Source organism: Mya arenaria, chromosome 5 (genome assembly GCF_026914265.1).
Source record: "Mya arenaria isolate MELC-2E11 chromosome 5, ASM2691426v1".
Taxonomy (NCBI): domain Eukaryota; kingdom Metazoa; phylum Mollusca; class Bivalvia; order Myida; family Myidae; genus Mya; species Mya arenaria.
The window spans coordinates 78,558,668-78,575,339 of NC_069126.1; the positions used below are offsets into that span (position 1 = coordinate 78,558,668).

General features: G+C 38.0%; 1 protein-coding gene and 1 long non-coding RNA gene across 2 annotated transcripts in view; both read right to left on the reverse strand.

The window, feature by feature from the left end:
- Positions 1-16,672, reverse strand: part of LOC128235238 (origin recognition complex subunit 4-like) — a 56,657-nt gene that overhangs the window by 17,082 nt on the left and 22,903 nt on the right. Inside the window, exon 9 of the mRNA XM_052950021.1 lies at positions 13,464-13,550. Coding sequence (XP_052805981.1) covers positions 13,464-13,550 — 87 coding nt within the window. The remainder of the gene's footprint in view (positions 1-13,463; positions 13,551-16,672) is intronic.
- On the reverse strand, positions 385-3,731 carry LOC128235239 (uncharacterized). Its single transcript, XR_008261161.1, has 4 exons — positions 3,653-3,731; positions 2,605-2,689; positions 2,242-2,282; positions 385-1,868 (listed from the first exon to the last, which is right to left on the reverse strand). It is a non-coding gene; the product is annotated as an uncharacterized LOC128235239 (long non-coding RNA).

Sequence of the window (16,672 nt, forward strand, 5' to 3'; positions counted from 1 at the left end):
AAAAAATATGCCCATTAACCAATCAGTGTTCATAATTTGTGCGTCAACAACGTGTATTATTTGGTGAAAAGTCTCTTATTGGTAAACAATGGAATAATGTTGGATTAAGTATTCACTGATTGACATCAGTGCAAATTTTCCCTCTAAGTTGACAGCTTGTTTAATCCCACAACAACTTTCGTTAAATTTGATAGGTCAATAATGTACCTGAGAAGGTTTGTACGTTTGTCTTAAAATATGCACATTTTTTTAAAATCCATCAATTTTTGACAGAATTATGGCCCTTTTAATTTTACATTTTTATCAATTTTTCTGCCAAAATAGGTCAAATTCAAAACTTCGGAATTTAAATGAAATAAATAATGTAAAACAACACATTTTGTTATTTTCTATAAATTTAATACACATATCTAAAAATCACAGCTTAAACAATGCTTTAAGCAAATTATTTCACGTTAAAAAAAATGATGAAAAAAAGTCTATTTTTAAGAAATTTTAAAAATGCCGTATATTTTGAAGAATGAGCTAGCAATAAGGTCAAAGTCAAAGAACATTTACATTCTTCCATTTACTGCTTGACTGTTGCATTTTTACAAATTTATTTAGTATTATAAATAGGAAGATTAAAGGCAAACAAAAAATTAGTTGCCATGGTAACCATTGAATAAAAATACAAAAAATGCTAAGAAACATCGCTAATTGTTAAAAAGGAGAATTATGTATATCTTGATTTGCCTGACAATTGTAAAAAAGTTGAACTTAAACCCATCTAGCAGTTCTGAATATTTTAATTTAAGTATGAGATTGTCAGCAATTTTCAAGGTTAAATTATAAATATAATTGTATACAAAGTATGACCAAATGAATAAAAAATAACAGAAATATTTCATTGACTGAAGCGGACATGCTATCACATTGAAAATACTAAGGTTTTTAGACAACAATTACTGTTTCCTAAGAAAACTAGACTCTAGTTACGATGGCAACTGTTTAAAGTGACACACTTATTCAATATCAATGCATACACACGTGTAACAAACATATACTTTGACTGTTAACCCTTTAACTACTTACTTAATAATTCTTTTATGGAAAATATTTAGTACTGATAACAAGATTGTAACCGTGTATTTAATAGCTGAAAACGCAAAAATATTAAATGATTGGTGAATGCTTAAAGATTTACTGTGATCTACTATGATCTCAAATGGTAGAAACACTGTGTTTTATGCACATATCCTTCAAGTTAAAATAGGTATCCTTTATTAGAACCATTGTTTTCGACATTTATTCATCCTTTTTGGAATAATAAAAAATAGTATTAATTGGGGTAAATCTTACGTGGGAGTAAGAGTGCATCTTTAAAAGAACTGACTTTTTTTGAAATTGACATGGAAACTATAAACACGAATAATACCACTTACTGTTTAGACACAAACAAAAGGACAATATTTCTGTTTCAAACCAAATTTAAAATACTTTAATTAATACTTTTAATTATTGGAATCAATATGTGTACATAGATTTGGAATCAAAATGTCCATGCATGTATTTGTAACCATTCATAACATGTGAAGTTTTACACATAAAAAGACAACATTTTATATGGAAACATTTTCACTCCATAATCACTCAAAAAATGAAGGAACTGTTCATGCTGTACCGGGGTATTTGGAAGTGCAGATACTTCTTATTGCAAGAAAATTAATCCTCTTTGCACTACACTGTAATCTTGGATATTGCAGGAATTGAGAGAGAATCTGTGAGACACTTCATGGTATGACTGTTGCATGATAGAACCACTGTCAAATACTGAAAAATACTGTCAAATTACACAGCTGATTTTTTTTTCAGAAACCATCATGAGCCTGAAAATATAACAAAGGAATGTGTTGATTTCAAAACACAACAAAAGAAACTACATGCATTCAGTTTATATGGCAACATACATATACAGATGCATACATACAGTGTAAAAAGTTTTTATCACAATTAATTAAGGGAATACATTATATATATTACCAGATATTATCTTAATAAAGTTGACATACATACAGAGAGAAGTAAGGATTTTCTAGTTTAAAACTTCATACTGTTCAACATTTTTGTCCACTTTTTGTACATAGCAAATTACTTTTTCTTTATAATAATTTATTTTTCCTTTCCAAATTATTCCTCAAAAAGGTCAACATTATTTTTTTAATAGAGCCAAAAAATACAATTTGACAAAAAAGTACATACAATTAGGTTACTGAATCTGCATCAGTCAGGTGAGAGTGAAACTGAAAGTAAAAAGAAACATATTAAAGATAATTATGTATTATTCAGAGAGGGACAACTATGTATATATATGTAATGAGGTTTGATGTCTATACACAGTTTGGTATTTATCAAAATCAATTTAAGAATCAATTCAACTTCACAGCTCAGAAAAATGTCAAAAGCATTTATTTTACAAATAATAAAATGTGTCATCATACAAAATGTCACAGTTTATAAAGAGTTATCAATAACTTACAATAAGGTATAATTCCAAAGCAAATTAAGCAAATGGCATGTTCATGAGATGTTCTCTGGTAAATATGCATCATAGTTATAAGTTACCTCAGTTCTGCAATCCTTCCCATCATTCTGAGTGGCTGAATTTGAGTGGCATGAATGTATTCTATGGCTTTATACATGTATCTCACTGAAAGGAAGAAAAGATTAAATAAAAAAGGGAAAAAAGACCAATAAATGACAAAACTGACCATCCATGAATTGGAAGACTTACTAATTTGTAAAAATACTCACAATATTTATTCAAAAAGTAAGAACAGCCATTTATGGAATGTGAAGTTTAAAATCATTTCAAATGAATAATCACAACATTGAGTTGAAAATTAATGACAGCAATTGAAATCCTATCATAACAGGAATTCCAATAAATTTGAAGGCTAATAATGTTTGAAAAGTTGAATAATTTTTACAGAGAGTGATTTTATAATCCAAGTTACTATACAGAATATAAAAATGTTTCCTGAAATTTACACCTTAAAACATTGTTGAAATTTGAAACTTTCCCATTATTATTTAAGTATTAGTTACTTAGTGATAATGTATGATCTATAAACAATTCAAATTGGTAGGCATCCAATTAACTGTTTAGAAGATTAAAAAATGCTTGCTTTCTTAGTTTCAATTGTGAAATACCTATATATAAGCCAGCCTGCATTTTTCTTAATAACCAATAAAACACTTAATGGAAACTTGGCGTTGTAATTTGATTAATTGATTTTTGGTTGTCGAGCTCCTTTAAGTTATCAAATATGAATTTGTCTGGCAATATCATTGGCAGAAACATGCGCATAAACGATAACAAACTTCAGCTTGACAGATTTTTAATTAATAATTTAGAATGGCTTTAATAAATAATAACCACCAATTCTCCATTAGTTTATTTAGTTGTTTTAAAAGTGAAAGTGACCAGATCCCTTAGAACCCGGTCTGTTGATTTCATTAAAACCGATCACAATATCCAAAATAAAAACAATTGCAAAAGTCTAATTTATTTAAATTATAAAACATTTGACCAATTTTCATGCAAAAAAATTGGCAACCCCTAATAAATTGCATTCTAAATATAATAAAACAATAATATGCATAAACCTACCTCAATGTTTACTCAAAATAAATAGCTATTTACAGAGGTTGGCATTTAAAATAAACAAAAATTACTTCCTGGTTAATTCGGATACTCTCGGCTTTTAAGGTTGCAAGCCTTATGAGTTATCAAATTGTTCTTGTGTTTGGCCACTCTCAGAAACGATGTGTTTATAAATAGATCTTGCGGAAAAATGCGACAGATTACTGAATCAAAAGGACAGTGTCACTGTGTAGATAAATGAAGGAATTTTCAGAAATTTGATGATGCATTGTTGTTCTCTTTCGATTTGGACCTGTAATTCAGCATGTTTTATCCCCTGTTTTAGTTTTTGTCAAAATAAAAGCAGAAAAACTACATAATAATTCATAAAAGTTATACTCACTGATGCAGGAGACGTCAATGTATCCTTGTAAAGTCATTGACAATCAAAACAATTCTTCAAATATCAAAAATCGGAAGTATAAAATGTCAGTCAAAACGTCTCAAGACCGGCAGAAAAACGACATATTACAAAAAATGCTTGTGAAACTTTTTGCTCGTTTTATTTTGTTTCACATTATTAGATAAAACCCGAACTACAGTTGATAGATAATTTATTAATGATTATTTTGGTACCATTTTCGGCAGTAAGTATAAATGTTTGCAGGAGTAATATCCATTGGAGTGAGGAATGGTATTAGCATTGTGCAGAATTGGGAAGTTTAAAATAGGACGTCACTTTGTTATTGCTACCTTAAGTATCCGACATATTTTCATGACAACATGTGTATGAACATGAAGATGATAAGTCACTGCTAATTGGAGTGATTGTCAGTCGTTGACTTTTAAGAGAATGATGTAGGTAAATGGCTTTATCCTGTTTACCATATTGAAATCCTGCCATTCCTCATTCACTGTCATTTCTCACGTTGTTATTGCTATTTTAAGTATCCAACATATTTTCATGACCAGATGTGTATGAACATGAAGATGATAAGTGATTGTCAGTCGGTGACTTTTAAGAGAATGATGTAGGTAAATGCCCCCCCCCCCCCCCTGTTTGTTGACCTATCACTCGGACAACAAGCTTTGACAACCTTTCCATGTTAAAGTCACTATGACATTGACCTTTGACCTGATGACTCCTAAAATAAATAGGGGTCATCTACTGGTCAGACCCAACTCTCATGTAATGTTTGATGACCATAGGTCCAGGAATTGTCCAGTTATCACTCAGACAAGCTTTGAAAGCATTGACAACCTTTTCGCATTCAAGGTCATAATGACATTGTCCTTTGACCTGATGACCCCTAAAATCAATAGGGGTCATCTACTAAACAGGCCCAGCCTCCTTTTAAATTTGATGACTATAGGTCCAGGAGTTATCACTCTGACAAGCTTTGACAAACTTTTCACATTAAAGGTCATTGTGACCGTGACCTTTGACCCGATGACCCCTTAAATACATAGGAGTCATCAACTGGTCAGGCTCAACCTACATGTCAAATTTGATGACCATAGGTCCAGGAATTGTGGAGTTATCACTCGGACAAGCTTTGGTCTACGGACAGACGGATGGACCGACATGTTCAAAACAATATACTCTCTCCTCGTCAAAGGGGGGCATAATGATGGACTAAAAATAATAATGTTAATATTTAGAAATGATTTGAAAACGACTTGACTCCAAAATGCAAAATATCAAGCAAGTTTCAAGAGCCTTTGAACAATATAATGATCTTTCATGCAATTGCAACACAGAAAAACATGGAGATGAATATAAAATAAGCATAAATTATGTTTATTATGTTTTTTATGACATATCATTTGGTAAGGTTCTACTAGGTGTTATATATAAAGTTGATGTGCACCTTGTAATTGATCATGGACTTATTTCATCAATGTATCAACAGAACTCATTTCAACTTTTAACCTTTAAGTGTGACCTGGACCTTTGAGGTACAGACCACTTTGAACCTTCATGGCAAAGTGTTTGAAAAGCATATAATGCATGGTCAAGATACAGCCCAAAGTTCTGTGCAACCCGCCGCTTAATCATGGTGAATCTTCATGGCATTTTTTTGGAAATCCTATAATGCATGGTAAAGATAGTCAGCCCTGACAAAGTTCAGTCCAGCCCAGCCCAGTACTTATTTTGACATTTAACCTCTAAGTCTAACTTTGACCTTTGAAGTACAGAACTGGGTCTTTTGCTTGACATGCTGCCTCTTTATGATGAATCTTCGTGGCAAGTTTTTTGAAAATCCTATAATGCATGGTCAAGATACGGCCTGGACAAGGCTAAGTACGGACGGGCGTACTGAAGCATCCAATACACTGAAATGCCATGGCGACAGCAAGTGGGCACAACTAAAACACTGACATGATGGTTAATGGAATTAAATTAAATTGTCAGTCTTAATTAAACCTTTCTACACATACATTCATCTAAGTTTGATTGCACTATTCTTTCACCAGGAAACTTCTAGATTATAGTATTGTATAATCATGGTGCACCCTTTTTCTCTCAATAACAGGAAGACTGGGACCAATAATAAACAGATACACCCAGATGAGACTGATCATTTGGGAGACCATAAATTAGCTACACAATCACAAATGAATAACCTGTTTGCTCCACTTGTTAACTTGAAAGAGAAAAAATGAGCTTGGTCATTCTAAATCCACCAAAACCACAGGAGCAACACCAAAAGTCATAATACAACAATATGGGATGGACTGTTAATTAAAACATTACCAACATGGCCACCTGGTGGGGGTCAACTCGTTTACCTGACAGAAAAATGAGCTTGGTCATTCTAGATTCAACCAAACAGTAGCATGCAAGCCAAGACATGAGTCATTGTACAAGAAACTGATAATTTGGGAAGGACCAATAATTGAACTAGAGATTGCTTTTTTGAAAAAGCGCTTGTCTCCCCTATTGTGTGGTCGTAGCTGAGAAAAAATAAATGATGGACATGAAATTTGTAACTTTGGACTGGAGACAAACCAACAGTGAAGTTTGGTTTATTCGATTATATTAAATAGTGAAGAGAAGAAAGTGTTGTTGATTAATCATGGAAAATGTAAACGAAGTTTGCATTGTATGAAGTTCCTGGGCGCAAGCGTTATTCAATTATTGATCGGAAACCATTTTTCAGCTCACAGTCATCGTGACCATGACCTTTTACCTACTGATCACAACATCAATAGGGATCATCTACATAACCAACTTGCATACCAAGTATTAAGTTCTTGGGTGCAAGTGTTCTTTAGTTACTGAGCGGTAACCATTTCTTCAACTCAAGGTCATGGCAACCTTGACCTTTGACCTACTGATCTCAAAATCAATAGGGGTCATCTACTAGTCATGACCGACTAGCGTACCAAGAATGAAGTTCCTGGGTACAAGCGTTCTTAAGTTATTGAGCAGAAACCATTTTTAAGCTTAAGGTCACCGCCAACGTATCATTTTTTACCTGAAGGTAACCTTGACCTTTGACCTTTTGATCTGAAAATCAATAGGGGTCATCTTCTAGTCATGAACAACTAGCTTACCAAGTATGAAGTTCCTGAAACCAAAGGATCTTTAGTTATTGAGCGGAAACTTTTTCTTCACTTCAAGGTCATGGCAACCTTGACCTTTGACCTAGTGATCTCAAAATCAATATGGGTCATCTTCTAGTCATGACCAACTAGCATACCAAGTATGAAATTCCTGGTTGCAAGCGTTCTCTAGTTATTGAGCGGAAACAGTTTCTTCACCTCAAGGTCACGGTGACCTTGACCATTGACCTACTGATCTCAAAATCAATAGGAGTCATCTACTAGTCATGAACAACTATGAAGTTCCTGGGTACAAGCTTTCTTTAGTTATTGAGCAGAAACCATTTTTAAGCTTAAGGTCACTGCCAACATAACATTTTTTACCTGAAGGTAACCTTGACCTTTGACCTTTTGATCTCAAAATCAATAGGAGTCATCTAATAGTCATGAACAACTAGCATACCAAGTATGAAGTTCCTGGACCCAAAGGATCTTTAGTTATTGAGTGGAAACCGTTTCTTCACCTCAAGGTCACGTTGACCCTGATCTTTGACCTAGTGACCCCAAATTCAATAGGGGTCATCTACTAGTCATGACCAACTAGCATACCAAGTATGAAGTTCCTGGGTCTAAGAGTTCTATAGTTATTGGGCGGAAATGAAGTGTGACGTACTATTGAGCGGAAATGTTTTTTACATTGGGGGTCGCCGCGACCTTGACCTTTGACCTAGTGACCCCAAAAACAATAGGGATCTTCTACACCTCATGACCAACCTCCCTACCAAGTTTGGTGAACCTAGGTCAAACCGTTCTCAAGATTTTGAGCAGAAATGTTTTTTATATTGGGGGTCGCCGCGACCTTGACCTTTGACCTAGTGACCCCAAAAACAATAGGGATCCTCTACACCTCACGACCAACCTCCCTACCAAGTTTGGTGATCCTAGGTCATGCGGTTTTCCAGTTATCGATCGGAAACGAAGTGTGACGTACGGACAGACTGACGGACTACCGGACTGACGGACAGGGCAAAAACAATATGTCTCCCCCAGAGAGGGGGAGACATAAATATTACAAAAATTATCACATTAGCAATGTGTGGATTCCACCCGTGTTTACTTGACAGGCTTTATCATTCTAGATCAACTTAAATAACAGGAGCAAAAGCCCAGTTAAGAAAATCATTGCCACTTTCTAGAACATGCCCACCCAATGAGTCATGGCAGTTATTCCTAGATTTATGTTGTATTACACCTATATTTTATGAACACGATGAATAACCATTACAAACAGGAAGATAGGGTAAGATTGACTTCACATCACAATTATGAAGCAATAATGATAAGCTCTGAGGATCTCTAAGGGCCATTATTTGCAAAATACAGTAATCTACCTTGGTTATTCAAGTTGGTTGGGTGGTTGAGTACTGATATATAAAGTCTCAATGCAATAAATCAAGTAGTTGCTAAGATATAAACCTATGTGTGCCTACATGAAAACCCTAACCAGAAATTCTTTGTTGAACAATAAATGGCAATTATTTCCATTATATGCATGAGCGAGTTATCTTACTTGATAACTAAAGTAGGGTGAATAGTTGGGGGGGGGGGGGGGGGGGGGGGTGATTCGATGCATGTTGGATTTATCTGCTCGCTGGTATAATATGAGACCAATATATCAAAATTACTGAATTACCAGTCACTGGGAATAAACAACCGGACTAATACTTTGTTGTTGCAGTGATATAAGATGAGAATACAACTAAATACTGCATGAGAATTAAAAAACACTTCCCGTCTCGTTGAATTTCACTCAGGTTCCGCGTTATCGCTATTTCTTCTTTAGGATGATTTCGTGTATTTAATATAAATGTTATAAATGGTTTTAGTATTAAATGTCTAAACTTAGCTAGCAAGTCATAAATTGATACGAAAAAAGGTATATTCTTGATGGCTTTTTCTAACGAAAAATGAACTTGACACCCCTAGTCTGAAATGTAAGTCATATATAATGGTTTCACCCCAATGGATCATTCCGTTTGGTCACGTGATGAAAGGGTATAAAAGCAGCGAAAGGCATAGAAATGGTTAGTTTGTGTCTCGACGCCGATGGGAGAACATCACGTTAATGTATAGGGAAGCTTTGAAGTATCTTTTTGTACTGTTTAGGGTGGGTTCTGAACTATTGGAGGCTAGGAGAATTAAAGTGAAGCATTGCGCTACAGCTTCTAGTTTCAAGGTTCTGACATCCATGGGATTTCTGTTTGGCCTCTTAGTAAGCCTGGATCATTGCGATAAAGACGGAACAGGGTCAATGGTTTGATTCCCCGTTAAAGCTATACAATTAGGACTGCGGGTTTCAATGATATATTGTGAAACTGGTTTATAAACGTTTTGAATGCTGGTCCTGTAAAATAAAGCAAAGGTGTTCTAGTGTTTCTGTTTGTGCATTCTTGGTTTTGGGATAATTAGACATTGATTCTTGAATCATAATAACTTCTAATCATTTGGTTTTGTAAGCAATCATTGTCAACAGGCTGCCAAATCAAGGTGAACCTTCAAGGAAATTTTTTGAAAATCTTATAATGCATGGCAAAGATAGTCAGCCCTAACAAGGTTAAGTCCAGCCCAGCCCAGTACTTGTTTGACATTTGACCTCTAAGTGTGACTTTGACTTTTGAGGTACAGACCTGGGTCTTTTGCTTGACATGCTGCCTCTTTATGAAGAATCTTCGTGGCAAGTTTTTTGAAAATCCTATAATGCATGGTCAAAATACGGCCTGGACAAGGCTAAGTACAGACGGGCGTACTGAAGCATCCAATACCCTGAAATGCCATGGCGACAGCAAGTGGGCACAACTAAAACACCGACATGATGGTTAATGGAATTAAATTAAATTGTCAGTCTTAATTAAACCTTTCAACACATACATTCATCTAAGTTTGATTGCACTATTCTTCCACCAGGAAACTTCTAGATTATAGTATTGTATAATCATGGTGCGCCCTTTTTCTCTCAATAACAGGAAGACTGGGACCAATAATAAACAGATACACCGAGTCATTGTACAAGAAACTGATAATTTGGGAAGGACCAATAATTGAAATATTACAAAAACAAGAGATGTTTGTCAAACATTATGCCCCCTCTGAGGGCCATGTTGTCAGGATTATATGGACAATTGAATGAAATATGCATGGACCGAAATGACAGCTGATTTGTTGCCGTTAAGGCAGTTTTAAGATTATGACCATTAAAGTGTGAGGATAGAGTGTGTTATGACCATGACCTTTGACTCTATGAACTCAAAATCCAGAGTCATCAGCAGGTCACCAGAAACCTAAATGTCAAGTTCGAGGGCCATGGTTGCAGGCATTGTCAAGTTATCACACAGACAAGTTTTTTTCGTTCAAGGTCACGGTGACCTTGACCTTTGACCCAATGACCCCTTAAATCATAAGGGGTCATCTACAAGTCAGATGCAACTCCAAGTCAAGTTTGAAGGCCATGGGTTCAGGCATTGTTGAGTTATCACTCGGACAACCTTTTACCATTCAAGATCACTGTGACCTTGACCTTTGGCTCTATAAATCCTAAAATCAATAAGGGTGATCTACTGATCAGGCTTAACATCCATGTCAAGTTTAATGATCATAGGTTCAGGCATTGTTGAGATATCAGTGGGAGAAGATTTGTTAACTTTTTTGCGTTAAAGGTTACTGTGACATTGACCTTGGCCTGATGACGCCCAAAGACGATAGGGGTCATCTACTGGGCAGGCCCAACCTTCATGTTAAGTTTGATGAATATAGGTCCAGGAATTGTCGAGGTCGCTTTCAAGGTCACTGTGACCTTGACCTTTGACCCCTAAAATCAATAGGGGTCATCTACTGGTCAGGCCCAACCTCCATGTCAAGTTTGAGGGCCATGGGTGCAGGCATTGTTGAGTTATCACTCGGACAACCTTTTATCATTCAAGGTCACTGTGACCTTGACCTTTGGCCCAATGACCCCTAAAATCAATAGGGACCATCTTCTGGCCGTCCCAACCTCCAAGTCAAGTTTGAGGGCCATGGGTGCAGGCATTGTCGAGTTATCACTCGGATAACCTTTTACCATTCCAGGTCACTGTGACCTTGACCTTTAGCCCAATGACCCCTAAAATCAATAGGGACCATCTTCTGGCCAGGCCCAACCTCCAAGTCAAGTTTGAGGGCCATGGGTGCAGGCATTGTCGAGTTATCACTCGGACAACCTTTTACCATTCCAGGTCACTGTGACCTTGACATTTGGCCAGATGACCCCCAAAAACCATAGGGGTCATCTCCTGGTCAGGCCAATTCTCCAAGTCAAGTTTGAGGGCCATGGGTGCAGGCATTGTCGAGTTATCACTCGGACAACCTTTTACCATTCAAGGTGACTGTGACTTTGACCTTTGGCCAGATGACCCCCAAAAACAAAAGGGGTCATGTACTGGTCAGGCCCAATTCCAAGTCAAGTTTGAGGGCCATGGGTGCAGGCATTGTCAAGTTATCACAAGGAAAACCTTTAACCATTCAAGGTGACTTTGACCTTGACCTTTGGCCCGATGACCCCCAAAAACAATAGGGGTCTTCTACTGGTCTGGCCCAACCTCCAATTCAATTATGAGGGCCATGGGTGCAGGCATTGTCGAATTATCACTCGGACAACCTTTTACCATTAAAGGTGACGGTGACCTTGACCTTTGGCCCGATGACCCCCCAAAACAACAGGGGTCATCTACTGGTCAGGCCCAACCTCCAATTCAATTATGAGGGCCATGGGTGCAGGCATTGTTGAGTTATCACTCGGACAACCTTTTACCATTCCAGGTCACTGTGAACTTGACCTTTGACCCGATGAGCCCCAAAAACAATAGGGGTCAGCTACTGGTCAGGCCCAACCTCCAAGTCAAGTTTGAGGGCCATGGGTGCAGGCATTGACAAGTTATCACTCGGACGACCTTCTACCATTCAAGGTCACTGTGACCTTGACCTTTGGCCTGATGACCCCCCAAAACAATAGGGGTCAGGTCCAACCTCCATGTTCAGTTTGAGGGCCATGGGTGCAGGCATTGTTGAGTTATCACTCGGACAAGCTTTAAAATTATTTTACCATTAAAGGTCACTGTGAACTTGGACCCAATGACCCCCAAAATCAATAGGGGTCATCTACTGATCAGGCCCAACCTTCATGTGAAGTTTGATGACCATACGTCAAGGAATTGTTGAGTTATCACTCGGACAAGCTTTGGTCTACCGACGGACCGACCGACCGACCAACCGACATACTGACATGCCTGTGCAAAGCAATATACCCCTCTTCTTCGAAGGGGGGCATAATTATCACATTAGCAATGTGTGGATTCCACCCGTGTTTACTTGACAGGCTTTATCATTCTAGATCAACTTAAATAACAGGAGCAAAAGCCCAGTTAAGAAAATCATTGCCACTTTCTAGAACATGCCCACCCAATGAGTCATGGCAGTCGTTCCTAGATTTATGTTGTATTACACCTATATTTTATGAACACGATGAATAACCATTGCAAACAGTAAGATAGGGTAAGATTGACTTCACATCACAATTATGAAGCAATAATGATAAGCTCTGAGGATCTCTAAGGGCCATTATTTGCAAAATACAGTAATCTACCTTGGTTATTCAAGTTGGTTGGGTGGTTGAGTACTGATATATAAAGTCTCAATGCAATAAATCAAGTAGTTGCTAAGATATAAACCTATGTGTGCCTACATGAAAACCCTAACCAGAAATTCTTTGTTGAACAATAAATGGCAATTATTTCCATTATATGCATGAGCGAGTTATCTTACTTGATAACTTAAGTAGGGTGAATAGTTGGGGGGGGGGGGGGGGGGATTCCATTCATGTTGGATTTATCTGCTCGCTGGTATAATATGAGACCAATATATCAAAATTACTGAATTACCAGTCACTGGGGTTAAACAACCGGACTAATACTTTGTTGTTGCAGTGATATAAGATGAGAATACAACTAAATACTGCATGAGAATTAAAAAACACTTCCCGTCTCGTTGAATTTCACTCAGTTCAGAGCTGGAATGTTCGTCATAGCTCAACCATGTATTAATAAGCAGACCAAACTAATAAGATTTATAAGAGCTAAACTCAACATGAAAGAAGTAAAGCATCATTCTACAAAGAGACTCTATCATAGATTGGCAAAAATAGAACGTTTGGGGAATGGCTCAAATCTATGAGGGTCTATAAGGCAGCAATCATATTTACCATGAGTTGTTTGAGGGAGCGAACATCCCTGCTCATCTCATACTGCTTCTTCAACACATCCACCACACTGGCATCTCGGGACAAGGCCTGAAATATTGTTTTGATACAATTGAAACTACAATGGAAAAGCACAGAGAGCACACATATCACCAGGTTCAAAGGCACCAATATCACAAGCTTCGGAGGCACCAATATCACAAGCTTCAAGGGCATAAGTAACACAGTTTGAAGGCACAAATATCACCAGGTTCAAAGGCATCAACATCACAAGCTTCAAAGTCAAAAGCATCACAAGATTCAAAGGCACAATCATCACAAGGTTCAAAAGCACAACCATCACAAGGTTCAAAAGCACAACCATCACAAGGTTCAAAGGCACAATCATCACAAGGTTCAAAAGCACAACCATCACAAGGTTCAAAGGCACATTCATCACAAGGTTCAAAAGCACAACCATCACAAGGTTCAAAGGCACATTCATCACAAGGTTCAAAAGCACAACCATCACAAGGTTCAAAGGCACATTCATCAAAAGGTTCAAAGGCACAAGTATCACAAGATTCAAAGACACCAGCATCACAAGGTCCAAGGGCATAAGTATCACAAGGTTCAAAGGCACAAGCATCACAAGGTTCAAAGGCACATTCATCACAAGGTTCAAAGGCACAATGTTCAAAGGCACCAGCATCACACGGTTCCAAGGCACCATCATCACAAGGTTCAAAGGCACAAGCATCACAATGTTTAAAGGCACAAGCATCACAATGTTCAAAGGCACAAGGTTCAAAGGCACCAGCATCACAAGGTTCAAAGGCACCAGCATCACAAGGTTCAAAGGCACCAGCATCACAAGGTTTAAAGAGAACAGCATCACAAGGTTCAAGGGCATAAGTATCACAAGGTTCAAAGGCACAAGCATCACAAGGTTCAAAGACACAAGGTTCAAAGGCATAAGTATCAGGGGTCGACACTTACAATTTTTCCAAGGGATCCTGAAGCATTACAATGTTCAAAGGCACAAGCATCACAATGTTCAAAGGCACAAGTATCACAATGCTCAACGGCACAAGCATCACTGGGTTCAAAGGCACCAGCATCACAAGGTTTAAAGGCACAAGCATCACAAGGTTCAAAGGCACAAGCATCACAATGTTCAAAGGCACAAGTATCACTGGGTTCAAAGACACAAGCATTACAATGTTCAAAGGCACAAGCATCACAATGTTCAAAGGCACAAGTATCACAATATTCAACGGCACCAGTATCACAAGGTTCAAAGACACAAGCATCACAAGGTTCAAAGGCACAAGTATCACAAGGTTCAAAGGCACAAGTATCACAAGATTCAAAGACACCAGCATCACAAGGTCCAAGGGCATAAGTATCACAAGGTTCAAAGGCACAAGCATCACAAGGTTCAAAGGCACATTCATCACAAGGTTCAAAAGCACAATGTTCAAAGGCACCAGCATCACACGGTTCCAAGGCACCATCATCACAAGGTTCAAAGGCACAAGCATCACAATGTTTAAAGGCACAAGCATCACAATGTTCAAAGGCACAAGGTTCAAAGGCACCAGCATCACAAGGTTCAAAGGCACCAGCATCACAAGGTTCAAAGGCACCAGCATCACAAGGTTTAAAGAGAACAGCATCACAAGGTTCAAGGGCATAAGTATCACAAGGTTCAAAGGCACAAGCATCACAAGGTTCAAAGACACAAGGTTCAAAGGCATAAGTATCAGGGGTCGACACTAACAATTTTTCCAAGGGATCCTGAAGCATTACAATGTTCAAAGGCACAAGCATCACAATGTTCAAAGGCACAAGTATCACAATGCTCAACGGCACAAGCATCACTGGGTTCAAAGACACAAGCATCACAAGGTTCAAAGGCACAAGCATCACAAGGTTCAAAGGCACAAGCATCACAAGGTTCAAAGGCACAAGTATCACTGGGTTCAAAGACACAAGCATTACAATGTTCAAAGGCACAAGCATCACAATGTTCAAAGGCACAAGTATCACAATATTCAACGGCACCAGTATCACAAGGTTCAAAGACACAAGCATCACAAGGTTCAAAGGCACAAGTATCACAAGGTTCAAAGGCACAAGTATCACAAGATTCAAAGACACCAGCATCACAAGGTCCAAGGGCATAAGTATCACAAGGTTCAAAGGCACAAGCATCACAAGGTTCAAAGGCACATTCATCACAAGGTTCAAAGGCACAATGTTCAAAGGCACCAGCATCACACGGTTCCAAGGCACCATCATCACAAGGTTCAAAGGCACAAGCATCACAAGGTTTAAAGGCACAAGCATCACAATGTTCAAAGGCACAAGGTTCAAAGGCACCAGCATCACAAGGTTCAAAGGCACCAGCATCACAAGGTTCAAAGGCACCAGCATCACAAGGTTTAAAGAGAACAGCATCACAAGGTTCAAGGGCATAAGTATCACAAGGTTCAAAGGCACAAGCATCACAAGGTTCAAAGACACAAGGTTCAAAGGCATAAGTATCAGGGGTCGACACTAACAATTTTTCCAAGGGATCCTGAAGCATTACAATGTTCAAAGGCACAAGCATCACAATGTTCAAAGGCACAAGTATCACAATGCTCAACGGCACAAGCATCACTGGGTTCAAAGACACAAGCATCACAAGGTTCAAAGGCACAAGCATCACAAGGTTCAAAGGCACAAGCATCACAATGTTCAAAGGCACAAGTATCACTGGGTTCAAAGACACAAGCATTACAATGTTCAAAGGCACAAGCATCACAATGTTCAAAGGCACAAGTATCACAATGTTCAACGGCACCAGTATCACAAGGTTCAAAGACACAAGCATCACAAGGTTCAAAGGCACAAGTATCACAAGGTTCAAAGGCACAAGCATCACAAGGTTCAAAGGCACAAGCATCACAAGGTTCAAAGGCACAAGCATCACTGGGTTCAAAGACACAAGCATTACAATGTTCAAAGGCACAAGCATCACAATGTTCAAAAGCACAAGTATCACAAGGTTCAAAGGCACAAGTATCACTGGGTTCAAAGACACAAGCATCACAAGGTTCAAAGGCATAAGTATCACAAGGTTCAAAGGCACAAGCATCACAAGGTTCAAAGGCACAAGTTTCAAAGGCACCAGCATCACAAGGTTTCAAGGCACAAGCATAACAAGGTTCAAAGGCACAAGCATC